Consider the following 27067-nt stretch of genomic DNA (forward strand, 5'->3'; position numbering starts at 1 on the left):
CATCACACACACTGTTTTGTTTTCAGAGGGAAGGCTTCTGTGTTCAAGGAGTTAGGACTTTTCAAGCCCGGATGGTTTTTAGCCATTTGCACGTCTCAAGTGGAAATGAGAACCAACACCTCTTGAACAGCCCATGGCCGGGCACCATGGCAGGTGCTGAATTTCACTTGGTCCGTTTGCTCAATAAAGCCCTGGGACGGCTTGCTACCCACTGTGTGAAATCTGAGGCTCCCCAGGACACCGTAACCAAGGTCATTCAACTCAAGTAGCCCACTAAGGGTTAGAAGTTAGTTCTCGGTCTTTCCGCTAAACCCGCGGCCCACAGAGACACAAGGGTGGGAGACAGACCAAAAGAGCCCGGCTTTGAAGCTCCGATCCCAGCCTGTGCTCTGCGAGCCTGGGCAGCACCCCAGACTCCGCTCCGACTGCTCATAGGCGAAGCCCTGCCTCAGAGGGCTACGGAGACCTCTGACCACAAGAACAGCCCCCCAGGCCTGGCACACGGCACATGGACGTCCCCATTTCTTCTCACGGCCACGAGCCTTATATTCTCCGGTATTCTGACACTTTCCTGTCCCCACACGTCAAAATATTTTGGAAATTTAGGCCACTCTTCCTACCCACGGGTCCCGTCCCCGTGCTTTAACAAAATCCCCCTTTTCACCCCCCAAAAATTTTTTTTGGCAATTTCAACCAACACTCCCACCTGGAGGGATGCATATCATCCTACAGGCCACATACATGACCCAAGCTTTGGGTTGCAGAACAAACATGGCCCCGTAGCCCCAAACAGGTAAGTAGAAGAGGCCAGATGAAGGGCTGGCTCAGGAACATTTCCATGGGAGGCCTGTGTCCACACACCCTCCAGAACCCGAGGGCAGAGGGTATAATATGACAAGGACAGCTGTCCTCCACCTCAAAGGCCCCCTCACATAGCCCAGAGGCAGCAAACTGGAGAATGCCAGGACAAATTTGGCCACCCGTGACAATACAGCCTACCCTTGATTTAAATTCAGATCCGTTGCCAACGTTTACAAATCACACGCACACGCAATCTGGATTTCCAGCTTCTTTTGAGAAATGGAAGAGTCTGGCAACACTGGGCCCACGTTCCCACAAACTACAGTTGACTTAAGTAACGAAGAACTTCCCCCTTTAGTTGGGGGCATAGACACCCCAGTTCACCCCAGTCCCCACCACCTGAGTCTCCAGACACCCAGACAGCCTGCCACTCCTCAGGTTACACCCCGCCTGGTCATGCATGTGACCTGCCTGGCCCCTGAAAGCCTTTGTGGAGTTGGTGACCAGCTCCAGGTCAACAGGCACATCTGGAAGGAGACCGCCAGGGGCTGTGCAGGTGCGGGAGCCACCTCTCCCAGCTGCAGAAGAGTCCTGCCCACTGGCAGGCACTGAGGACCAAGGCTCCCTGGCAGGGACGGCCCCACAGGTCCCGCCCAGGTGACCAGAGATGTCCGGCCACGGCATGCAGCGGACACAGGGAAGCAGGCACACCTGGCTAAGGGCAAAGCACCCAAGGCTCCAGGGCACCGGCAGCTGAGGTTGTCTCCGTTTATTGTTGGCGAGGAAAATCCTCGTGAGTTAATACAGTGCGTACTTTCCCCAGAGGTGTGCTGAGGGGGGTGCCCTGGAGCACCCCAGAGATAGCTTATAGCAACAGTGCTTTGACCGAGAGCTGCTGGACACATTCCCTGGGGAAAAGGCCATTGTCCCCCATCGGCTCCTCCTCTCCCCTGGCCATCTCAGTGGGGTAAGTGGCCATCAGTCCTTCGGGGGAACAAGTTAGGAGAGAACGGACAACAGTCGAGTGTGAGTAGACAGACTGGTGACGGCCACACGCAGGAACAGGCCCACCATCCCCAGCCCTGGGGGAGGTGGGGGGAGGTCTAAGTGAGGGGTCAGACTACAATGTGTTAAGGAACCAGGATTAGCACCTCTGTGAAACATCCTCCCTCGGCTGATGATCGGGGACCGGAACTGCCATGGGGCCTGCCTCCCAGAGACCCTCATCCACCCGGCGTGGCCGCCCAGCCCCGTGGCTCCGGGGGGTGAGGTTTCCTATGGAACCAGGGGAAATGAGAGAGGCCCCTCCTAGAACGCTGAGGGACAGAGGGAGGGATTTGTCCATCAGGCCCGTTTGTGTCTGAGGACACAGTAATGAGCTCAAACCTAATTAGACTTCATAAATAGAGCTCCTGAGTGAGGAGAAACAGATTCAGGGCCACCTGCACTGGAAAGGAAAACGAGGATGCAGAGCCAGGGCTGGGGCAGGAAGAAGCCAGCGCCACCAAGCCCTGAGTGCTGGCCTGCCAACAGCAGCAGAGGCCTGAAGGCAGGAGACCCCGGCGGGAGGTCGGCCGTGGGCGGACCACGCGGGCGGGAGGAAGGACCTCCAGGTCAGGACTGTGACAGCTAAGAATCCCTTCTGGACACAGTACAGAAGGGAAGAGGAGGGACCAAGGGGCTGCCCGTCACAGCAGGGGCTGGGTGGTGGGCAAGGCGGGTGTGCTGGGCCGCGGCCCCTCCCTGGATCCTGGACCCAGGACCCTGCTCGCCCCGTGGGTCAGTCCCAGCATCTGGAATCACCAGAACCAGACTGGGCAGAGCTGAGCCACAGCTGCCTACGGCTCAGAGAAGGAGGAAGAAAACTCTTTGGCCCAGACCAGCAACAGGACCCTGAGGAGGGAGAGGCTGTCACCGAGAGGCCCCCTCCCCTTGCATCATCTCTCCTCAGGACTGATCCTGATGGGAAGCAGGGAGCCCCCCACCCCCCCGCCGCCCTCGAGTGGAGCACAGCCCAGGGGCTGAGCCAGGAGGGGTGAAAGTCCCAGCCGGCTGCCCTCACTGTTAGCTCTTGTCCCCCGGGGACTTGCTCTTGGTATCACGCTTGTTCCCTAGCAGCTTCAGCACCTTCATGGTCTTGAACTTCCCCTTTTTCTTGCCCTCGGGTTCAGCCTCCCTCTGGAACTCTGCAGAAGAGAAAGGGGGAGTACGTCGGGAGAGGCCAGGGGCCGTGACGGAGGCCCAGCTCCGCCCCTCCACCTCGTGTGGAACCTTGGGCAGGTCACTTCACCTTTCTGGGCCTACAGGATGGGGTTTCTGGCAAGGATCCGGAAATAAACGAATGTGAAAACAGTCTGGAACTCTGAAGCACGGCCAAGATTTATCATGAAAAGGCCCGACCCCTAGGCTGGTGCTCAGCTCTGTGGGTTACAACGCAAACACGGACAGAGCTGGAAGGAACCTCAGAAATCATCTGCCTATAGACCACGAGAATGTGGGCCTTTGAAATGAACTAACACCAACAGAGCTCTTTGTAGTTGCCAGGCCCGGAGCTAAGTGCTTTGTTTACATGCGTTATCTGAATAGCCCTCCCGTGAAGGGGTGCCCCTATCACCCCCAATCTGCAGACAAGGAGGGGGAGGCCTACAGGACTGAAACGGCTGGGGCTCCAAGTCACCCAGCTAGTAAGTTCCAGATCTGGGACTGGAACCCAAGCAGCCTGACTAGAGTCCAGACCCAACCACAAAGCCACAGAATGAGTCACCGGTGGAACCAAGATTAAACCCGGGTCTCCTGACTCCGCGGCCAGTGCCCTCTCCACCATTCCAGGCACCGTCTCATCTCTGGTAGGCACTGCTGTGTGAGGCCGCCAACTCCTCCGAGATCAGCTCCAGATGTCAGGGAGGAATGCCTGGCTTCAGGCAGCCACCCTAGGAAAGTGCCCCTTGCCCACCACAGCCCTCCCCGTAGCCCCCCACTCCCAGCCCAGGCCATAGCCCTTCTCGCCACACACGGCCCTCCCGGCAAGAGAGAGGCTGGGAGTCTGCACACAACGTCCCTGTAGCATCCGCTCCGACCCTCTGTTCAACCTGCCCGCCAACCGTTCTGGTGAACCAGAGCCCCAGGAGGGCCTCACCTTTCCTCCTGATCATGGCTTCCAACATCTTGTCTTCCTCTTCCTCCCTGAAACGAGAAAGGGAAGCCAAGGGTCCCACAGGAGGAAGGCCCAGATATTCTCAGTCCCTTCCAGCCTCTGAGTCCCTCCGACAGGGTTGAGCAAGGGTGCAATGGGATCGCTGGCAGTGAGGACAGGGCTGGCCAGGCCCGCTCCGGACCCCCTCCGGCGAGGAACCCCAGAGGGTAGCCCTTCCCCAGCCATGTCACCTCTGCCGGTCCTCATCCAGGCAGTTGACGATGGCGTTGCGCTGCTCGATGAGGGTCACGAGCTCCTGCATCAGCACCTTCTCTCGGCCCCGGTCCTCCTCTGTCCAGTCCTTTTCTGCCCAGGGAGAAAGGTCGGGGGCATGAGTGGTGGGAAACCCGCCTGCCTTCCCAGGAAGCCAGGAACCAATGCCTAAGTGCTGAGGCGGCTGCGGGCTGCCCCCATGCTGGATCCTATGAGGGCAGAAAGGAGGGGCCCAGCTGGGTGGGGATGACAAGTTCTGGGGGAAACAAAGGTGGTTCCGGCAGAGACAAAGCATACTAGGATGCCTACCAAAAAACCTTTCAAGGGGGCTCCAGGAGGGCAAGTACAACACATGTTCTGAGAACAGAGACCAGCTCTTGCCGAAGCATTCCTGCTTCTGTTCAACCAATGTTCACTAGGTGGTTTCTTAGAAGAGGCAGGATTCAGGCTGGGCCTGCTAAGAGTCTCCAAAGGTGGGCTGGCCAGAGTGGGGCGGGGGGGGCGGGGAGACAACAGGGGACTCCTAGGTCCTTGCACAGTAGAAGCAGTGTGTGGCAGTGTGTGGACCCAAGTGGCACATCGGGACCTTAACACAATGCCACGAAGGAGGGCAGATTAGAGGGGACAGGAACTTAGGGGCAGGGAGCCCAGCCAGGAGGTGTCCCTGAGGTCTCACGTACCTACTGCCCCACCAGCCTCCTCCCAAGAACCCAAGCCATCCCACAGGACCACCCAGGGGCCCACCTGCGCCTTTTTACCTCTCATCCAGCCCATAGCTTCCCAGGGGAAGGGTGCCCACGCTTAGCCTTCCCTCTACGACATCTGGCACCACAGGCCTCCCTGTCTCGAAAGAAACATCCTGAGGCCCCCTAGTCCTGTCCCAATGTCCTAACACCTCATCTTGCCAAAGCTCAGGAGCAGGTGGCCCAACACAGTTCTGGGGACAGCACGGGCTTCTGAGTCACGGCCCAAATCAAATCTTACTCTGACGCTTCCCAAACCTTGGGCCCAGGGAGGTTATGTCCCTAACCTACATGTGGGGAAACTGAGGCTCAGGGAAGTTAAGTCCTTGACCAGTATCACACAGCAAGGGGAGAGCCAGGATTGGAGCCCGGGGAACCTGACACCCCCCAAGCCACAGCCCTTATGGTGTTTTGTGGGTCCCTACCTCATCTGGGGCCTTATAAACCAAAGGCAACATCTCTGCAAAGGCAACATCTGGGACAGGATGACAAGCCCAGGACGTGCTGCCATCACACAGAAGGCTGGAGAAGCAACACAATGTGCCCAGGCCGGCCTGGGGGTGCAGGTGCTGCTCCCTCTAAGCATAAGCTATGTCTTAGAATGTCACTGTGGCTCCCTCTGCATGGTAGGGGGGCAGGGGTGGGGGCTGTGCCCCAGCCTCCAGGAGATTTGGGAATGACTCACAGATGGCAGGGGAGTGGCTTCCAGAGACACTCCTGCCTTGGGTCTCACCCAGCCCCCCAAGTTCCTCAGTCAGTGGAGAGGCAGGGCCACTGTCCCAGCAGATAGGAAGGGCTGTGTGTCCAGGAACAGGCCAGGATCAGAGACCTGGATTAGAAGCCCAGCTCCCCCACCAGTGGGCAAGACTCTCAACCTCCAGCTTTCCATTGCCTCATCTGTGAAATGGGAACAGTGAGGTCCACTGCCTGGACCAAGAAGTGGTCAAGAGCCCTGATGCCTCTGATCTCTCTGCCTAGCTGTGGCTCAACTACACGTCATGGCCAAAGACCCCAACTCGGCCACATATAATAACCATCAACCATCAGCCCCTCAGAGGGCACAGAGTGTTTCCATACCCACTGTCTCCTGGTCCCAGAATATCCTACAAGGTGGGTACCTTCATCCTGTCTTACACTTGAAGCTACTAAGACTCAGAGAGACTAAGAAACCTGCCTAACCAGCGCCCCCCCAACACCCCATCCTCTGCTTCCAGCATGTTTTTTTTAATTTTTTTAAATGTTTATATTTGAGAGAGAGAGAGAGAGAGCGCGCGCACACACAAGCAGAGGAGGGGCAGAGAGTTGGAGATGGAATCCGAAGCAGGCTCCAAGCTCTGAGCTGTCAGCACAGAGCCCGATACGGGGCTCGAACCCACGAGCCGTGAGATCATGACCTGAGCCCAAGTGGGACTGCTCCCAGCCTGTTAGTGGCAGAACACAGGACCATGTGACTCCACACACACCCGATCCCTCCTGCTGCCTTTCCACCATTCTAGGCCCTTCCTGCCTCTCCCAGAGCCACTCCCAGGGTCCCACTGAGCCACACTGTGCAGGGGACCCACCTTCCCTCCCACCACTGGTGCAATCTTGCCATGCTCTAGCCTGATGGTCAGGCATCTGCTGTCACCCACTCACCTGGGGCAGCCCCGGGCCCTGGAGCCTGAAGGCCCTCCCCAGTGGGTGCCGCTCTACCCACAAGTTCCAGAAGAGGGAGCAGCCCAAACAGGCCAGTCTGCTCCCAGGCCTGGTGCTGCCTGAGAGCCTTGTCACCCCTGATGCCACATGAGTCCACAACCCCACACCGGCCATGCTGTTCCCTCTCCTCCCATCGCTCGAGCCCGTGTACCACCTGTTACGTGACCCAGACGACACCCCCCGGCGCTCTCCTCCTCTGGCCCTGCTCCCGGTGTCCGCCTATCCCCAGTCTGGAGGGTCAGCACCCAGCCCACTCCTAAATGTCACCAGGCCCCCGGGCGGGTGCCAGAGGAGCACGTGTGCCTACACCCACCGGGCTTGTTGAGAAGGCACCGCAGCTCATACTCCACATCCGCCTGGCGCTGCTCCAGGTTCTGCTGCTTGAAACTAGAAGGCAGGAACATTGACTGTTAACCCTGCCCCTTGCATGGCTGCCCTGCCCTGTGCTGTCAGCGACGAGGGAACATAGGGAAGATTCTCCGTTGTAAATTCTGCGGATTCTGGGGACCGGAGCAGGGGGCCAAGTGGGGGGGGGCGGGGGGGACTCACACATAGATGAGCTCAGACTCCCGCCGCACCAGCAGATGCTTCTCATGGATGAGCTTGAACCAGTCGACCAGCATGTCGTCCTCACGGCCCTCTGGAAGCCAGATGCCCACTGAGGCCAGGGCTGGCGGCGCTTCCAGCCCCCAAAGAAGCCATCGGGGCTTGCCCCCAGGGAGAGAGGCTCCCGTCACCCCTAAGTCCCACCCGCCAGGCCCTCCCAGCAGCCCCCGCACCATTTACTCCACCACGAAGCTTCTCCTCCAGCAGGACCCCACGGTGTTCCAGGGCATCCAGCTGGCGCTCAATAGTGTCCATCTCTCCGTGGATGTCCTCCTCGGGGATGTACTGGTCAGCCTGGACCTGCCCGACAATGCCCCAGTGACCTGAAGGACAGCCCATTCCTCCCACCTGCCCGCTTCCAGGAGCTTTAGCCATTTCTGGCCAGCATTGGCCACCACAGACCCGGGCCCTAGGCTGTGTCAGATCCCCCCAGCGTGGCCAGGTACAGGATCCCGGTGCAGGGAAGGGTGGCGGTGGGGACAGCCACAGCCCCTTGATGCCCCTGGCCCCAGCCAGGGCCAACAGGCACACCCAGAGGGAGGCACAACTTCCTGCCTCTCGTGGCAACCCTCCCCCCGCTTCTCTGCCCTTCCAGAAATGATACCACAATGTGAGAGAGTGACCCTAGTGGACAGATAAACTCGAGAACGCTCTAATCTGTTTAACTAGAAGTATATCATGTGAGTGCTTTGATCCTTGAACTATTATTAGTAACAAGTTAAATGCACCACTCATTGTGCCCGGTTGAGAACAGCTGGTCTGCTCAAAATCCCCCTGGCTGCAAGCTAAACCTCCTGACCAGGCCACCCTCGGGCATCCGAGGGCAGCTGCCCAGACAGCCCATCCTCTGGGAGAGCCCCAGGGGATGCCTGAGGCGGCCGGGGGGGGGGGGTCCCCAGGGCTCAGGCAGCCGAGTGGCTGGTACCTTGCGCTTGATGAGTGGGAAGCCGTGTCCTGGGGCAGGTGGCCTGGCTGGCTTGGATCCCTTGGTGGCCTTCTTTGTGGTTGGGGATGCTGTGGGTGATGCCTTCCGGTTAAAGGGATTCTCCTTGCAGGAAGACTAAAGGCAGGGAGAATGGCAGAGGATAAGTCTGGGGAAGAGGCAGTAAGACAAGCCCTGCCCCCCTCTGCCGCCCCCTGCTGTAGCCTGATCACTACGGGACTAGGGACCACGGCCTGGAGCCTGGGAGGAGGCAGCCCGGGCAGAGAGAGATTCCCAGCATTCAGTCTCGGATGCACTGAGGCATTCAACAAACATTTCCACTTCCAAGCACCTGCCACACGTAGTTGCTGCCCTGGATGCCTTTCTACACTCTTGTTCTCACAACCTCTCTGCGAAACGGGTATTGGAAGGCCGATTTTATAGCGGAGGACGCTCAAGTTCAGAGAGGTTAATTGATTGGCTCAAGGTCATGCACTTCCCAAGGGCCCAAGCTAGGGCCAGGGCAGCTGTCGAGCACCGGGGCAGTGGTCAGGACATGAAGTGTAGGGCCAAACAGCTCACTCAGGCCTCACAACCACCCTTTTCTAGCAGGCACTTGGGCTCAGAGAGGTAAACGAAGCTCCTTGCCCAGCACCGCCCGGCCAGGAAGTGTGAAAGCAGAGATCCCACCTTCCATCTGGCCAGTAGATGGAGAAAAGAGTGGCTTCCTCCCTGTCCACGAAAGACCCCTACCCTCTCTCTGCTGCACCCTCCTTCACGTATCCACAGCCCTGCATCTGTCTGACCCTCTGCGGAGACCCCTGCACCCTCCAAGGCCAGCACAGCCAGGCCGCCCCAGCACTGGGACAGGGCCTCGCCTGCCAATACGAGAGGCGCCAGCGTCTTCCAACTGCTCTCCCCAGCTCATCGGAAACAGAGGGGTCATCGTGGGCCCCACGGAAAGGTCTCACTTGAGGCCTGCAGTGCTCCCAGGAGTGTTTACCCAACTTTCTCCAAGCAGCTCAGGGAGGCTGGAGGGAGCCCTGCTCCCCTCACTTGTGCCAGCCCAGGGATTCGTTTGGACTGGCAGTTGCCCTGGGATTTCTAAAGCAGGGAAAGTACCAGGGCCTGAGTCCAGGCATGGCAAGGAGACAGGGTTTGGTTCCCACAGGGCAGCGCCCGAAGGGGCCCAGCAGGACCAAACAGCCCGAGGCCCCCAAGCTCCTCAGGGTTCTCAGCCTTTCAGCACCAGCTGTCAAGCCAACCTTACACACACCGCAGGATGGGAAGAAGACGTTTCAAAGGAGCTGCCTGAAGGGGGAGGTGTCCAAAGTTGACCTCTTCCCCTACCTGCCCCTCCTAAGGAACCCTGGGCCTCCCCAGAGCAGTCCGAGGCCCACAGAAGGGGCAGGGCCTTCTCAAGGTCACACAGCAGGCGGGTGGCAGAGCTGGCTAGGACGCCATTGCCCAGGCCAGGGCAGGTTAAATTGTCTGGACCGAAAGCTCAGCCCTCTCCCCCGACTTATCCTCTGTCAGGTCCGTCAGACCATGACGACGGCCACCACCCCCCACCCCCATGAGCTGTCCTGCCACCCTGCCCCCGGGGCTGCACGAGCCTTGGGCCCCAGCGGGCTACAGAGAGTGTGCAGATGTGGACCATCAGAACCTGGTGGCCCAAAAGGACTGTGGCTACAAGAGAGGTGCCCTCAGGAACTAGACGCCTAGAGGAAATGTCCTGATCCCTAATGACCCCAGTCCTTGGCACGGGACTGAGAAACAGTTACACAAACAGGCACGAAGGTCACCTGGAAAACGAGCCCCCTGCCCACTCTACCCCCAAGAGGAGACAGAGCCTGGGGTGAGCCTGGGAGGGGGCCTCTGGCAGAAGCAGGGCCTCAGAGAATGGAGAGGTGGACAGAAGGATGTGAAGACAGACGGTGGCTGGGTGAAGGGGTCCCGGTGGGACAAGTACATGGGACAGGCAAGTAAACAGGGGCCTGGACGCATCACTACATGAAGGGCCAGGCATGGGGACAGGGGAACGGATGCACGGGTGGACGGGTGGATGAATCCGTGCCTCCGCAAATACAGTCATGAATGGGCCGAGGGACACATCCGGGTCAATAAATAAGTCAGACCACCGGACAGATCCACCGGACAGGACAGCAGCTCTTAGCAGGCGGGGAGAACTCACCTTTACCTGGAGCTGCGGGGATGAGGTTCCAGGAGAAGGCACGGGGCTCTTGTCTCCAACCAGTAAGAGAGGCGTGGGGGCAGCGCCACCGCAGGGCTTGGCTGGCTGGGGCCCCGGGCTGCCCCTAGTGTTGGGAGCGAGGCCAGGGCTGGCTTGGGGTGTCCGGTCTGTGCTGGGCTGCACCAGTTCCCCAGAGGAGGAGAGGGAGGAGTTGGCGAAGAGGCTGGCAGAGGTCGCGGGGGTGTCAGGGGCATGGACTGCAGGCTCTGAGGAGCTCTTGGGCACGACCGGTGGCTCCAGAAGCTCCCCAGGCGGGGTCTGGCCGGGGCCCTCGGACGACAGGCTCTCCACGCTGAGGGCTGGCGACGGGGTAGCCGAGGGAGGCTCTGAGTGTGAGAGGCGGGAGGTGTGGAGAGCTGGGCAAACAAATGAGCGCATGAGCGCCACACGAGGAGGTACAGCCTCACCTCATGCCCCCCACTCTCCACAGGGCTGGGGGTGGCCCTGGAAACCCAAGTCCTCCCGCGTCCAGTCGAGGCCGGGGCCCAGAGAACAGCAACGTGCTAGGACCCAGGTCAGGAGGGGCCAAATCATCCGCGTTCATCCCCCACACTCTGGGATGCGCTGTGCCACCTCGTGGCACACCTGTCGCCCCGGGTTTCCTCATTGTTCCCCACTTCCTCATGTGCACATGGCGCCTGCCCCTACTTCCCCGCCCACGTCCGATCTGACCCAGGGCAAAGCCCAATGGAAGGGGCAGATCTGCCAGCGGAGGGGAGGGCAGACGGAATCAAGGCTGGCCTCTCCTCTGCCCCGACCAGCAGGAGAGGGAAGGAGCCAGCAGCCCTCGCAGCGGCCGGCCCTGGCCAGGCACCGCCCTGTGTCGCGCTAGTCCTCACGTGGATGATGGACACCGTGCTTCGAGGTACCACCATCTGTGTTTTCCAGATGAGGCCACAGACCCAGAGAGAAGGCACTTGCCCGGGAAGGGCTGGGATTGACACAGCTATGTGGGACTCAGCACTCATCCCTCCCGAAGCATCCGGAAGCTGCCAGCCACCCTTAATTCCAGGGTCCCAGGGCTCCAGCAGGGGCCGGAGCAGGGAACTGAGCACGTGCTCTCAGTCCCACCGTCTAAGGGGCTCCCGCTGAGGCCCTGAGGGCCACCCCCCAGCCGCGGTGGGAGGCGACCAGGCCCAAGGCCTGAGAAAACCGCAAGACAGCGACCGACAAAAACTCGACGTGCCTGGACGCGAGAGGGCGCAATGGGCGGAGGGGGCACAGCGCCCTGGAGCCGGCCCGCCACCTCCATCTTCCAGACGGGGAGACTGAAGACGGACACAGGGAAGGAGCCGCTCAAGGTCATTACGCGTGTGTCACACACAGCCAGGTCAGAGTCCCAGGTGCCCGGCAACTGGAGGGTGGTGACTAGACAGGCGGACTCAAGCCAACCCCTGCCGCACGCTCTCCGCGAGCCGGGCTGCGCTGAACCCCTGGCTGGGGCGCGCATATAACCCTCACAACACCTCACCTGCGGGCGCACTACGAAGGGTTAGGAGTATAGAGTCTGGAGCCTCCTGCCTGACACATCCTGCCTCTACTGCTTACGTGCTATGAGGCCTTGGGTAAATCACTTACCCTCTCTGTGCCCCAGCTCCCTCACCTGCAGAATGGGAGTGTGACCACCCACCTCACCGGTTTGCTCTCGAATTAAATGAGAGGACACACGTGGCCCCTGGCCCGGCGGGGATCCCACCGCACCACACACCCTTCCCCAGCCCTGGGCTGACCCAGGCAGCCGAGCCCCGAGTTTTGTCCGGGGAGGCCCCAGAGATGGCACTCACCGAGTGGGGAGGCGCTGGGCGCTCGGGGGGCAGGGCGCTTCTTTGTCTTGGGGCTGCTGGTGGGGGTGATGCCATACCAGGGGTGCAGGGACTTGGGTGTAGACTCCGAGTGGGCCAGGGCGGGGCCTGTGGCCAGGCCTGTGGCCAGGCCGGGTGCAGCTGGGGATGCCTCCTGCTCCTCCTCCTCCTCCTCCTCCTCCTCCTCGAAGGGGTTGTAGGGCTTGGGCTCCAGGCCAGCTGTCACCTGGCTCTGCTGGGCCACCTCCGCCACGCCTCCGTTCTCCACCCGCCTGCTGTTCCGGCTTGGAGGTCCGGGGCTGCTGCTCGGGGGGAGGGGGGCTGGCTTCTTCTTTGGCTCTGCCTGCACCAGTGTGATCCATGGGGGATCCTTCCTGGGGGCTGGTGTCCTGGACGGAGGTGGGGAAGAGGCAGAAACCATTAGGGGGCGGGGGGACAGCAGCCTCCTCTCTCTTGACAGTTCCTTCCAAGGAGGTAGAGGAGAAACCGCACCCTTCTCTCCCAGCCCAGGGGGGGGCCAGTCTGGGTCCAACGCCGAAATGCACTGTTACAGTCACACATCAGCTGGGCGCCTTAAGGCCCAGAGAGCCTGAACCTTCACATCACACAGCCTCCATGAGCCCAGCCCAGGAAAGGACCCACAGCAGCTCTCTGCATGAGGCTGAGAAAGTCACCCAGCCTCTCTCCACAGTCGCCCACCTATGAAAGGGGGACAATAGTCTTCACTTCACAAGGTTATTATAAGGATCCAATGGGCAGAGTGCCTTGTATACAGCAAGCGCTCACTGAGTGCACTCCCATTTCAGCTGGGGCCAACCCTCTCCCTTACAGACCACACAGGGGAAGCACAGCTCCAAAGAACAGTTGGAAATAGATGCCCGTGCGCAGGACGCAGGGTCCCGGGGTGGAGGGCCTGAGCCGGGGACAGAGCTGAGCTTTTCTGGGTCTTTCTGTACTCAGCTGCCAATTCTCACAACAGCTCTCTGAGTGAGGCCTCACTCTCCCACGTTCACAGGGCAGCAGAGGCTTGGAGAGGTAAAGGGGCCCCGGGGGCACTGTCTCCACCAGACTACTGCCCCAAAGTGGGGACCCCGGGGGGAGCCTCAGGGAAGGAGAGGTGGGCACAGCGCTCCTACCCCACCCAGAGTGAGCCTTGCGCGTCCTCGGGAGGGTGTGCTGGTGAGTCATGTGCCCACGGGAGGCCTCGCCCCCCCGCCCAGGCCTCAGGAACACCCCCATTCCCACCACCAGGGCCTCCGATGCAGGAAAGCCTCTCAGAGCCAGCGTACCTCTCAGACAGCTTGGGGGTCCCTCTCGGCTTGGGGACGGGGGGTTCGTGCAGCCTTCCTAGATGGGAAAGAAGAGTGAGACAGGCCTCCACGGGCGGCTGTGGGCAAGGCGGCAGAGTCGGGCACCGGGAAACCTGGGGCGCCCTCCCTTTCTAGCTGGCAGATCCGGGACTCCAGGTAGCCGTGGCGACCTCACCTGCAACCTTGCACCTCCAAGGCCCGGCACTCAGGGACATTAGATAAGCACCGAAGGTGACGGGTAAAGAATGGTCATAGGGGCCAGGCCAGGGTACCCGGAAACCCCATCTGCATTTCAGCTGAGAAGGGGGAACCCGAGTGGCCCGCGGACACGTCCCCAGTGCGGACAGGAAACACTGCCTCAACTCAGGCCCAGCATCACCTTCTCCTCAAAGCTCCCCCTGACCCCCAAGTGGCCTCCATGCAACCCACAACAGTCCCCCCTCCCCCGTCTTGACAGGCTCCCACATTCTCCGGAAACCCCTCCGTCTGTGCCCATCTCCCCCTTGACACTGGCAGTGCCTCGAAGGCACAGATCGGCCTCAGCAGGACGTCCGGCCCCAGGGCCCAGCTCAGGCCTCCACGAGTGCTCCCAGTGCACACGCACAGTCAAACCCCAGACACACCCCTCCAAGCGCCCGGCCCCCCACCATACCCTCGCTCACCATTTACTAAGCCGCTGCCACCAGCCGGCTCCCCCGGGGTCTCATGCTGCAGACTGGACCGGGGCCGGGGCGTGGGGGGCGTCGGGGCCGTGTTCTCAGACGCCTTCCTCGGGGCAGGCGTGGGGCGGCCGGCCGAAGAGCTGCCCAGCTCCTGCGGTTTGCTTGGAACCCGGGGCTTGGTGGGGATCTGGGGCCGGGCCTCGGGGCCGGCCTTGGGCACATCCACCTCGGCCCCGACAGGTGCACCAGGGCCGGGGCCGCCTCCGTCCACATCCTCGGCTTCTGCAAGTTGCCGCTGCTTCGGCTGCAGAGGCGGCCCGGCCTTGGTCCCCGACCGCCCACCCGGGCCCAGCCTGGCACAGTGCTCCGCACACACGAAGGTGCCTTCCTCGGGCCCACTTCGGTAAGCTCCAGGGAGCAGCGTGCTGGAGCACCGCCGACACCTGCCGGGGAGAAGGTGGGGTGGGCGCGTCGACTTAGCCAGGCACCCGGCCCGGGACCCCGGCTACTCCTCCCCCAGTAGCCAAGGCCGTTCCCTCCCTCCCCTCCTCCCACCTGCCAGCCTGGATTCTGTCTCAATACGCTGGACTTCCAGGCAACGTGGGTTTTGTTGCTGGTGTTGTTTTATGAAATAGAATGAAATACGACACATCAGAGTGTATCGCACAAGCGAGACTATATTGTTTTAGGGAACTCTAATGCCAGCTGCGCACCTGATTACACAGGTTTTTATTCAGGCACGTGTCAGAACTCTCACAGTGTCAAACGTGTTTTCCACTGGAAGACACTGTGAAAAGTCTTTAAAACACCGCGCTCGTGGCCAAAGGTGATTGTGCTGGTGTAACGATGGGCCTGCTTGAGACTTTTCCCTCGTGACACCTCAGTTCTGCCATCAGGCCCCTGGGGTTCCAGGCCCGGCCATCATGCGACCACACACACACGCGCACACACACACACACACACACACGCGCATGCACGCGCGCGCGCACACACACACACACACACACACACACAGACTCACATAGACACAAACTAACCCAGAGTCAAATGCATGTTGTGTAACTCAGTTACTGGCTTCTCGACTATTTTCTAATTGCTTTTTCGCAACATATAAAATGTTTTCCCGGGGCGACTGGTGGCTCAGTCAGTTAAGTATCTGACTTTGGCTCAGGTCATGATCTCGTGGTTCATGGGTTCGAGCCCCGCACTGGGCTCTGTGCTGACAGCTCAGAGCCTGGAGCCTACTTCGGATTCTGCGTCTCCCTCTCTCTCTCCTCTCTCTCTCTCTCTCTCTCTCTCTCTCTCTCTCTGCCCCTCCCCTGTCTACACTCTGTCTCTCTCTCTTTCTCTCAAAAAATAAATAAGCATTAAAAAAATTAAAAAATAAATAAACTGTTCTTCTACATTTTCTAAGTTATCTGTCTTTTCCTTGTCTCTTATTCCATTTTCTTTAAACTTGACTTCCCCTGGGAGTCATTGAAAACAAGTCGTGATTTTTTAAAAATCCTTTTTGTTTTTCTCAAGGGCGTTTAAGTCAGCTCCTGAATGGTCAGTAGGTCGTTAGCCTCAGAGAGCTTTGGCGCTGGAGGCAGAACCCCTGAGCTCAGCTCCCTCCCTAACTCCATGACTGCGCAAGGCTTTTCCCCTCACTAAGCCTTAGTGTGCTCATCAGTAAAATGGGGATAAGGAAGATGTTCGGGCACGAAGAGCCCCACAATGTGCCTGGCCCCCTGAGGTGCTGAATCCATGGAATCTCCCTCCCTGGAAATGGGGTGCCGGGGGGGGAGTGAAGCCCGCTCTGCCCCCCAGGCTCCCCCCGCCACTCACCGGAAGCAGTGCCTGTGGTATAATTTGCCCTCGGCCAAGTAACGCTGCACCAGATGCACGTGCTGTTGGCAGGCCGCGCACGTGCTGCTGGGGGTCTGGTGGGCACCCTGCTCTGACAGACTGCCGGAGGAGAGCTCCTCACCCTGCAGGGACAGGGTGGGCAGATGGGGGGGGGGGGGGGGTAGAGGTGTGGTCACCAGCCAGCCTGTTTAAGAAAAGCCCCCTTCCGGAGCGCCGGGGGGCTCAGTCGGTTGAGCGTCCGCCTTCGGCCCAGGTCATGATCTCACGGTTCGTGGGTTCAAACCCCACGTCGGGCTCTGGGCTGACAGCTCAGAGCCTGGAGCCTGCTTCGGATTCTGTGTCTCCCTCTCTCTCTCTCTCTCTCTCTCTGCACCTCCCCTGCTCGCACTCTGTCTCTTTCTCTCTCTCTCTAAAAAAAATGTTTTTTAAACAATAGTCCCCCTCCCCTCCAAAAGCCACTGCCCCCCCACGTCCGCATCAGCCTTGCAGTAGTAATGTACTTCATCAGAGCCCCGGAGGAGCAGAGGGAGACAGTCACCACTTTGCAGATGAGGAAACTGAAGCCCCGAGAGGGGGAGAGACTGGCTGAAGGTCACTGGGTCAGAATGGAAACAAAAATCCTGAGTTCCGGTTTCTGGGGCCCTCCCGGCCAGAAAGACGGCTCCTGGCTGTATTACCCCTTCCCCTCTCTTATCCCTGCAGGTTGGCCCCTGACGGGTGACTGTCCTCGTAGGCCCACCTCGTCTCCCTTCTCTGCCTCCCCTCCTGGGGCTGCAGATTTAAATCCCGGTTTCTCCACGTCCAAGCACTGTGACCTTGAGGTTGCTTCTCATACCCTCTGTGCCTTGGGTTCCCTCCTGCAGACGGAATCCTAGAACCCCTGACTGTCTCAGCCCCAGCTCACCGGGCACCCACACTGCACCAGCTCCCCGTCCCTCAGGAGCCCCTCCAGCAAGGGAAAGCTGCGAAGGGGGAAAAGCCCTTTGCACACTGGGAAGAGCTATCCACATTTGAAGTGTGGCTCCTCTAAACATCTGGGAGCAGGGGACCAGCCTTGGACAGGTGACGAAACCTCTCGGAGCCTCAGTTTTCTCGACACATAATACCGACGTCCCAGAGGTGTGGAGAGGATACAATGCAATCATGCTGGGAAGCTAAAACCCTGTCTCAACAGGAATCTGGGGAGTATTTGCTCTATGATCACGTGTAAATCCTGCCAGCGCCACGAGCGCAAAGTCAGTGTTGCAGACTGTCCTATGCCCCCTTCCCAGGCCTGGCAGCTCCTGATTCTACCCCAAGCCCTGGAGAAAGAAAAGGAGCTCCCTGCCCACAGAACGGGACTGGAATTTGACCCATGCCCCCTCACCCACCCTGGCCAATGAGGCTCTACAGCCAAAGCCAATGGGACAAGCACCAAGAATGAACCCCGCAGTGGCCCCAGCCCGCCCACCCCAGGTATCTGCCTACCTGAGCCCTGTCTCCTGGTTGTGCTGGAGTAGGTGCTCCGGATGGCGGGGAGGAGGGTGCCTGGGCCTTTCTAGGTGATGAGACACTAGCTGCCAAGAGACAGGAGGGAGACCCTGAGGCAGGTAGAGACCCTGAAGTCCTAGGAGGCCCCCACCTGGCCTACAACTTGAGCTCCACAGCTATCGCCTTTGGGCAGACCACCCAACACAGCTGGACCAGAGCAGGCCCCGACTTCACACTGGCCAGCGGACACCTCCTCTTCCGAGCCAAGGGCAAGGGCAAGCTAGTTAACCTCCCTGAGCCTCCACTAAGTGGGACAGTGACTCCTACCGCTCAGGGGCAGCGTAAACGCTAAGGCAACAGTAGGATCACAGAATTAGCAGCGCCCAGTATGCGGCAGGACCAGTGGCTCCCTTCCCACCGGGGGAAGGGGGTTGGAGGGAAGGAAAAGAGACGAGCCACGTGGCGCTGGTCTGAAGATTCAGGAAAATGGGCTGGTGTGGCCCAGAACCCTGCTTGCACTCCCTCAAGCAAAAAAAAAAAAAAAAAAAAAAAAAAAAGACCCACCGTACCCCACCAGCCCCCTCTGAGACTCCACTCCTTTACGATTTCAGCAAATATCCACTGAGCACCTACTCTGTACCCCATGATTCAAATAAAAACCTGGGGCACCTGGGTGGCTCAGTGGGTCAAGCGTCTGACTCTTGATTTCAGCGCAGGTCACGATCTCAGGTTTGTGAGATCGAGCCCCATGTCGGGCTCTGTGCTGACAGCACAGACCCTACTTGAGATTCTCTCTCTCTTTCCCTCTCTCTCTCTCTGCCCCTCTCCCTGCTCACGTTGTGTGCAAGCTCTCTCTCTCTCTCTCTCTCTCTCTCTCTCAAAATAAATAAATAAACATGTAAAAATAAAATAAAATAAAATAAAAATCTAAAATTCAGAAAACCATATACCCCAACAAGTCAATTTTACGGTTTGATAATTTTAAGAACAAAACCCAAGTTCCTTACTGTAGTCTAAAATATCACTTGACAAACTTTATTTATTTTTTTTTTAAGAATTATTTTAGGTTTATGTATTTATTTGGAGAGAGACAGAGAGAGGGAATCCCAAGCGGCCTCCACACCATCAACACAGAGCCCGACACGGGGCTCAAACTCACAAACTCTGAGGTCATGACCTGAGCTGAAATCAAAAGCTGGACGCTCGACTGAGCCGCCCCGGCGCCACGGCCGTGGTGGTGTTTTTTAAGTACTCTCCACGTCCATTGTGGGGCTTGAACTGACAACTCTGAGATCCAGAGGCACGTGCTCTACCTAATGAGCCAGCCAGGCGCCCCTGCGTGTATCACATGTCATTAAGGGGAAGAATTGTTTCCTGAAACTTGGTTCAGTGACACGCACATGCGTGAACTTGGACTGTGATGGGAATGTGTGTGATGAGTCACCGTCAGAGATTCTGGAAGTGGGGCAGCCTAATCGAGGAGCACCCTCCATCATCCCCCTCTGTCCTCATCCCCTCTGTCCTGCCCACTCCCCGCTGAAGCACACAGGCCCCTGTGCTGCCCCTTGCCTGGAATATTCCTCCCCAGATCTTCAAATGCCCTCCTTCTTCTCTCTGTCCAACGCTCAGCTCAGATGTCAGCTCCTCAGGGAGACCCTCCATGACCACTCGTCCAGTAGCCTCTTCATCCTCCCACTGGTTTTTACCCCAGTTCCGTGATTTGTCTCCTTCATCAGACTTCTTTGCAGTTATACTACCTACTGTTAACCTGTGCTCTCTCTCCCTCCCTCCTGTTCTCGGCTCTCTCCCCAGCACCTGGCACACCCCCTAGGGGGCTCGGTAAATATTTGTTAAATGAATGATCAAGTGCCAGGTGTTGGGGCTACGTAGCCATGAACCGGACAGAGATGATCTGCAGGGGAAGAGGGAGGAGGGATCAAAATATTATGAACAGAGTCTGATGTGTTCACCACAGGGCAGGGAGCCACAAGAGCACGGGGGGGGGGGGGGGGTAAATCAGGGCAGGCTGCTTAGAGGAGGCAAAATGTGAAGATGGGAAGGTGGGTAGGAAAGAACGTTGTGGGTGGGAAAAGTGGAAAAGAAGATGGCGTTTGGGGCTGGGGGATCACCACGAAGAAAGGCTTAGCAGAGAAGGGATGTGATGGACTCAAAACACAAAACAATTCACTATGACTATGGCTGGGGCAGCGAGCGGCTCAAACTGAGCTACGGGAGAGACCCTCAGGGGCCCCACTAAGAAGGATGACCCTCGGGGCGCCTGGGTGGCGCAGTCGGTTAAGCGTCCGACTTCAGCCAGGTCACGATCTCACGGTCCGGGAGTTCGAGCCCCGCGTCGGGCTCTGGGCTGATGGCTCGGAGCCTGGAGCCTGTTTCCGATTCTGTGTCTCCCTCTCTCTCTGCCCCTCGCCCGTTCATGCTCTGTCTCTCTCTGTCCCAAAAATAAATAAACGTTGAAAAAAAAAAAAAAAAAAAGAAGGATGACCCTCACCCGTGCCACCCTGTGACTGCCCATTTCGCACAGCCACCGGGCTTCCTTCACTCACACTCTGGTTCCAGACCACGCCGTGGTTGCTGGAGGGCAGGGGTCAGCTGCCGTGCCCAGGGTCACTGGCACCACGGAGCCTGGTGCGGGGGGACATTCGGCACGGTGCTGTGGTGTCTTAGCCAGGGCCAGGTTCCAAAAGTACCCAGTCCAGCGAAAGTCAAGTCTAGTCAAAATCGCCCTTGAAATCCTTCTACTTGCCCAGAAAGTACAGTACAGGACCATCTGGGGAAGTCTGACAGCCAGCTTTGCCCCCAGGGTGGGGACACACTGCTGTTGCTTCCGTGGGTTGAACATCAGGTGGGATAAAAATGGTTTGCATTTAGGGGCCAAGTTGTATGAAAAGCACCCACTGTGCCTTTAGCAAGAAGAACGGGGGTGATCCCACCCAGACACAGCGAGGGGAGCCGAGCCCACCAGGGTCGTCCGGTGAGGACCCAAGAATACAGCGGGCACGAGCAACAGTATTGTGGAGGGCCCTTCCCCACCCCTCCCGCCTCACAGATCCTCGGAAGGGTGGCCGTCCAGAAAAGAGCTCAGTTGAAAGAGATGAGGGTTTGGAAACAAGGGACCTTCCAGAAGGTAAGACTGAATTGTAATTCTAGGTAAACAGGCTAAAACTCTAACCAACGAAATAAAGAAGTCATAGTATCAACCTTGAGCCCTAAATAAGGACCAGACAGGTTCGCAGGTCCTCGCTCCTCACATCAATCCTAAGAGACGGGTGCTACTCTTATCCCCATCGCAAAGGAGAAACTGAGGCAGGCAGAGGGCCATGGTGGCCCACTGTCATCCAGAGAGTCAATGGCAAAGCTAAAGTTCTAAGTCCGTGCTCTTAATTCCCACCCTACTGCCTCTCACCAAGGACTCAGTGCTCAGGAAATACTTTCATTTTGATTTCTACCAAAACACACATAATGGTATCTGTTCAACTGCACTATCAATCTCTATGGCTGGGTGGGTAACAGATTATTTTCATCTTTATGCTCTTCTCTATGTTCTCCCTTTTCTATAGGAAGTATGTTTTACTCTTAGCAAGAAAAAAAAAAATCTGTCTTTATAGAACACTTTTTTTTTTAAAGAGGTTGTCTGGGATGGTCCACATGGAGAGCGGACGCAAGGCCCCCGGGGACCCAGCACAGGTGTCAGGACAGCTGGATTCTTGTCCAGACATTCAGCTTTCCTGTTATGTGACTTTGAGCTCCTCGCTTCCCCTCTGGGCCCCTGGGTCCATTTCTTCTCAGCAGAAGGAGAGGCCCAGCTGTCCTCAAGGGAGGTTTCTGCAGGAGGATGCCCCGGGGCAGGGGGCTCAGCAGCCAGTAACCTCAGGGCAGAGAAGTACCCTGTAGCTCCCCCAAGTTCCCCAGCCCCACCCCCAGTTCCCCAGCCTCTCAGCGTTCAGACCTTGAAGGTCTCGCTGGCTTGGGAGGAAAAACCCCAGGGAAGTATCAGCAAACAGGAAGTGAGGGCGAGTGCCAGAGAGGTGAACTCCCAGGCAGCGAATGAACTCCCCCTGCTTTGTCTCTCTACCTTCATTTTGTTCGGCGATTGGTTTGGGTGTTTTTTGCCCAGGAGACTTGTGAGCTGCACGAGGGCAGTGATCGTGAACAGCTGCACCCCCGGGGGCCCAGCGCGGTGCTGTTGTACTCGGTCCATATGTCAGTGCCTCAATGAATCATCTGGTGAATAAATGATGTGCTGCCTCCCCGGCTGCCCCTTTGAACGCTCAGAAAAACAGTCCTGCACATCCCCGGCCCCACCCCCAGGACCAGCCTCCCTGTAGGGCTGGTCCCCTCTCACCTTGGCCTGGGCTGGAGAAGTGGTTGTAATACTGGGACACGTAGGTCATGATGCTGAGGCAGTCAGGGACACTCATGGAGACCATGTCATTGGGGTCCAGGAGAGCAGGGATCCCCAGCTCCTTCTCGGCCACTTCAAAGGCCTGGGGTGAGGGCAGGTGTGGAGGGGGGGGTAGAGGGGAGGGTGCAAGGGTAGGAGTGGGGGCGGGGGTGGGGGAAGGCGGAGTGGTAGAGGCAGTGGGAGGAGCGGGGGCAGGTGCACGAGTAGGTATGAAAGCAGCCACAACAGGAAGAGGAGGAGGAGGCAGGGTTAGTGGGTGCCCCTCAGCCTAGGCCCAGCTCCCCTCAGTGGGATGAAGGGTCCGAGACTATAGGCTCCCCTCTGGCCCCACATGATGGCCTGGAGGAGGGCCGGCTGGTAATCCAGACACAGGGGGGCCAGAAGGAAGAAGGGGGTGGGGAGAGGAGCAGGCAGGGCCCCAGTGCAAAGCAGCTTCTCAGGGAGCTGGTCCAGGATCCCCTTGCCTCAGCTCCTGCCCTGCAACACCCCTGCCCACTCCCACCCCGCTCCACACGCCCACAGCCTCCACAAGCCCACGGAGCTTCCAACCGCTTGGGGACTCACCAAACGGTTGTTCTCGAAGACATTGTCCTTGGAAAGCGCATCAAAATCTCTGTAAAAGGTAAAGGGAGGAGGAGCGTTGAGGAGGTGACTGGGGCAGGGGTATGGAGTCTGGAAGGAACAGTGGCCCCGACCTCATCCCACCCAGTGTGGGCCTCAGCAGGGTTGCGGGAGGGGTCTGTGGACAGTCAAGGAGGAAACCAAGGCAACGAGCACACGCTCACAAAGCCAGGTCTGCCAGGAGGGGGCAGAGGATGAGCTCATGGCCCCCTCCGGCATCCAAGCAGAGGCTGGAAATCACTCTGAAGGGGCGGGGCTCAAGTCCAAGCTTTCAAGTTTAAGATCCCTCCTCTCACTGTACCAGAAAGCCGAGTCCTGAGTCAGTGGCAAAGACAAAAAACTAAGGGGCGCCTGGGTGGCTCAGTCTGTTAAGCGTCTGACTCTTGATCTCCACTCAGGTCATGATCTCATGGCTCGTGAGATCGAGCCCCGAGTTGGGCTGTGGACTGACAGTGCTGTGCCTGCTTGAGATTCTCTCTCTCTCTCTCTCTCTCTCTCTCTCTCTCTCCCCTTCCCTCTCCCTTTCTCAAAACAAATAAGCTTAAAAAAAAAAAAAAAAAAAAAGACAACACTAAGACCAGGACTAATGTTTGTAACGACAGGAACAGCCACAGATGGCTGACCTGTGCCGAGTTCCTGTCTGGAATTTATTTTTGTAGCAACTCTATTTGGCAGGTATTTATCCCATTTTACGGATGAGGACCCTGAGACCCAGAGAGGGGAAGCCACTTGGCCTCGAGAAGCCACATTTCTGGACTTTTCCTCTGCATATCACAAACCCAGAGAGGTCATACCAACTCGCACAGCCTTCCTGCGCGTCAGCCTCCCGGGTGCCCCCGCCAAAACCCTTGCCCTTCTATGGATGAAAAGTGCCGCCTTGACTCTCCCAGACGGTGGGCCCAGAGGCCAGAGCAGGCAGCACCACCTCCAAGGTCAGAGTCCCAGGCTCTGCTCTTCCGGGCCTGGCTGTGTGGCCTTGGACAGGTCACCAGTCGTCTCGGCCTCCCTTTTCCCATCTGTATGTTGGGGGAGCTCTAAGACCACCTCCCAGGTTGAGTCTGGGCGGGGTGAAGGGCGGGCCTCGGTGATACAAGGCAGCGGGCAAGCATGCCTTTCTCCTCCTGCCCCAGACAATGAACCGTGGGCAGAGGCAGGAAAGGGGAGCCTGAGAACCCCAGAGGGAGGTGCCCCAGGGCTGGGTGGACTAGGACAGGGGAGCTGACTACGTATGAGCCTCAGCCCTTTTGCCACATCTGGCCGGGTCGCTTCCCTCTCCCCCGACCCCAAAGCCGGGTCCCTAAGTCCCCTTGCTTTGCCACTGCCTAAGAGTCTGGCCATAAGCAAGCTATTTCACATCCCTAAACCTCAGCCTCCTGCTCTGCGAATAGGTGAGCAGTCGCCAGCCCAGCCCCAGCAAAGGCTTGTTCAGAGACCCAATGAGACAAAGGCAACTAGTCTTGGCAGTTTATTTCAGCCTCCCTGGCAGGGTTCCTAGAAGGCTGGGGTCACATTTTGTTCACCCTGTGCCCTCAATGCCCTGTGTCATTCCCGGTACTTCACAAGTGCTCGATAAATGTTCACTGAATGAATAAATTCCGGAAACAGTGTGAAAACTATAAGGGCCCCTGAGATACTAGTTTTTCCTCCAGCTTCTTCCCCCACCCCCATCTCTGTCCCTCATCAACATCTGGACTTTAGTAACACAGATATTCTCTAAGAGTTTTCAAAAACCCTGGGAAGTTCTATTTGGCTCTGGGGGAGACGAAGGACCGAAAAATGAAACCCACATGGTCTCTGTCCTCAAGGGAGGGGGGCAGGGGTGGGGAACAATGAACCAGCCCCTTCAGGAGGGCAAACCCCACCCCCTAGCGGAGGCAGGGCCCACAGCTCCAAGAGCTTGAACCTTTCAGATGATTCTTGCCCTCGGCCCTTACCCTGCCCCTACTCTCATGGAGATCCTCCTTACGCCTCATGTGGCAGCTGGGCCTCAGTTTCTCTGCTGTGCAATGGGCTGGTGGCCCGGGCACTGGCCTGCTCTACAAATGAATGTTTAGACAGGATTCCGGATCTCTTTTCAGAAGGGGAGCTGCCCTCCCCTGCTTAAAACCCACAAAGCTGGGGCGCCTGGGTGGCTCAGTCGGTTAAGCGTCCGACTTCAGCTCAGGTCACGATCTCGCGGTCCGTGAGTTCGAGCCCCGCGTCAGGCTCTGGGCTGATGGCTCAGAGCCTGGAGCCTGCTTCTGATTCTGTGTCTTCCTCTCTCTCTGCCCCTCCCCCGTTCATGCTCTGTCTCTCTGTCTCAAAAATAAATAAACGTTAAAAAAAAATAAATACATAAAACCCACAAAGCTCCCCGTGGCTCCATCCACCCTCCTGAGCCAGCAAGCCTGGCGCTCCGGGCCAGCTGTATCTCCGGGTCCCCCCTGCCACGCGTTACAGGCCCCAGCAGTGCTCCCTGCCCCGGTCTCTGCTCAGGTGGCCCCCTCTGGCTGGCACCTGCCATCACCTGGCTCCTGCCGTCTCCGCCACCAGGCAGGGCCCAGCACAGAGTGGTGACTCTGTAACACTGCTGAGTAAAGGAAGGAACAACACACACTCATCATACTCGACTCTAATCACACAACTTACAATAACTACTGTTAATTGCACGCTCGTTGCCTCACACCAATCCTGTGACGTCGGTCCTATTATCAACCCCACTTTATAGACGAGGGAACTGATGCCCGGAGGGGGGTCTAGTGATTTACCCAAGGTCACACACTTAGAACACCACGTGGGAGCTGAACAAAACCCAACAGCCTGCACTTTGATACTGGTAAGCTCAGGCCCAACAAGCTTAGCTTGACTCTCAGGTCCCTTCACACACTGGCCCTGTCCCCTGCCTCCCGCCTCTCGGCCCGCCCCCAGCCCAAACAGAAGATCCCGTGAGCCCTCTTTTCCAACACACGGGTCCAATGTGGGTGCCCCTCTCCTCCCTCCTTCCAAGCCCCACTCCTGAGCTCACCCACCCTGTGTCTGTGTTACTGCAGCTGTCACCTGTCCCACGGCAGGCAGAAGCCCGTGTGCGTCTCCACCTCAACTGCTTCGCTTCTGCGTCCACGTCCCCCCAAACCCTCTGCTCCAGGGTCCAACACAGGGCCCCACGGTACACAGACGTTGTACCCCCCGGTACAGAGTGAACCACGCGCATCTGCACCATGGAATCCTTGTGGCAATCCTCTCCTCCCTTCTCTCCCTCATCAGAGCCCTCCCAGATGCTCCAGGGGGAGCACAGGTCTGCACTGGAACAGACACGGAAAGACCGCAGAGCCCGCCTGGCTCGGGGAGCCCTGTCGGGGGTGCCGTCCACAAGAGAGGCAAGGACCTCTTGGTCTCAAGTTGCAGATGAGACAGGAAGCCCAAGAAGTGGCGGGCCCCAGCTTAATTTTCACTTGGTGTCTTATGAATGAGTGAATGAATGAATGGACCAGCTGAGGTCAAAGCCCCAAGTTGCCAACTGCTGGGGGGGGGGGGGTGTCGGAATAAATTTTTCCATGAGAACCCCACTGGGCAGCTGGGGGTAAGAAGGGGCCATTTCCCACCCTGGAGCAGCCCCGTGGTGGCTGTCAGACAGACCTTATGAGCCTTCACTCAGCCACCCTGCCCCACTGAGGACAGCAGGGCTGTGGGGCACACACTTGGGAGGCAGATGTGTGTCCTAACTGCGGTGGGAGGTAGGGGGTGTATATCCACCCGTCCAACCACTCTTAACGGGGGTCTCCTCTGTGCCGGGCTGGAGACAAGACGGCCTGGGGGAACCACAGAAGTGAGCAAGGGGAAGCCCTCACAGAGGGGACGGGCCTCAATGCCTCCCTCTCCGGGAGGGAGGTGCTCAGTGCGCCTGTTTGAGAGCACTGTGGTGCGGGGAAAGGCCCAGGGTCCCCAAGGAGAGCTCGGTTCCCCTTCAGAGAGTCAAGGCCTACCGGGGCTCAGCGTCCCTTTGGCGGAAATCAGTGCCCTAAGGGCGGGGTCGGTGCCCCTAGGCCACGGACCAGTATGGGGGACAGGTTCGGTGTCCCAGTGGGCGGGGCGGGGCCTCGTGGGGAAGGGGGGGCCCCCCCTGGGTGGCGGGTGCTCAGTGCCTCCAAAGTCTTTCGGGGCCGTCGGCAGGGTCGGCGTCTCGGTCTCCGGGGGGCGGCGCCTGCCACCGCCCGGGCTCCGCGTCACTGAGGGGGGCGGGGGTCCCCAGCTCGGGCCCGCGCCGCCCTACTCCCCGGCCCGCCCGCCTCCCCCCACCCCGGCACTCACAGCAGGTCGGGCCGGTGCCGGTGCAGGATGGCGCAGAAGGCCAGGCCGTCCCGGAAGGAGCTGCTCAGGTCGCGGATGTCCACGCCGCGGTAGCCCTCGCACTGGCGGCGGCACCAGGCCAGCAGCGCGCCCCGCGGCCCCGCCATGAGCTCCGGGCGCCGCCGGGATCAGGCTTCACCCCCGGGCCCCGCTCGGGCCGGTTTCCGGCGGCGGCTCC

At 58.8% G+C, this 27067-nt stretch overlaps 1 protein-coding gene across 4 annotated transcripts; it reads right to left on the reverse strand.

Annotated features, from left to right (window-relative positions):
- Positions 1-1056: 1056 nt before the first annotated feature.
- MICALL1 (MICAL like 1) lies at positions 1057-27061 on the reverse strand. Of its 4 annotated transcripts, XM_040490861.1 has the most exons (17): positions 26851-27061; positions 22507-22555; positions 21883-22024; positions 17517-17605; positions 16029-16171; positions 14202-14644; positions 13519-13576; positions 12212-12618; positions 10368-10783; positions 8177-8311; positions 7425-7551; positions 7195-7285; positions 6959-7032; positions 4186-4300; positions 3938-3984; positions 2929-2987; positions 1057-1785 (listed from the first exon to the last, which is right to left on the reverse strand). In XM_040490861.1, exons 1-17 carry the CDS (start codon positions 26994-26996, stop codon positions 1780-1782), a joined length of 2547 nt encoding a protein of 848 aa, XP_040346795.1. In that variant the 5' UTR covers positions 26997-27061; the 3' UTR covers positions 1057-1779. The 4 variants fall into 4 exon arrangements, with proteins under 4 accessions (XP_040346795.1, XP_040346794.1, XP_040346793.1 ...); XM_040490860.1 differs by having other exon boundaries at positions 1057-2987; positions 10374-10783; XM_040490859.1 differs by having other exon boundaries at positions 1057-2987.
- Positions 27062-27067: the final 6 nt, after the last annotated feature.

This window comes from Herpailurus yagouaroundi, unplaced genomic scaffold (genome assembly GCF_014898765.1).
Source record: "Herpailurus yagouaroundi ecotype Mexico unplaced genomic scaffold, PumYag 182, whole genome shotgun sequence".
NCBI classification, from domain to species: domain Eukaryota; kingdom Metazoa; phylum Chordata; class Mammalia; order Carnivora; family Felidae; genus Herpailurus; species Herpailurus yagouaroundi.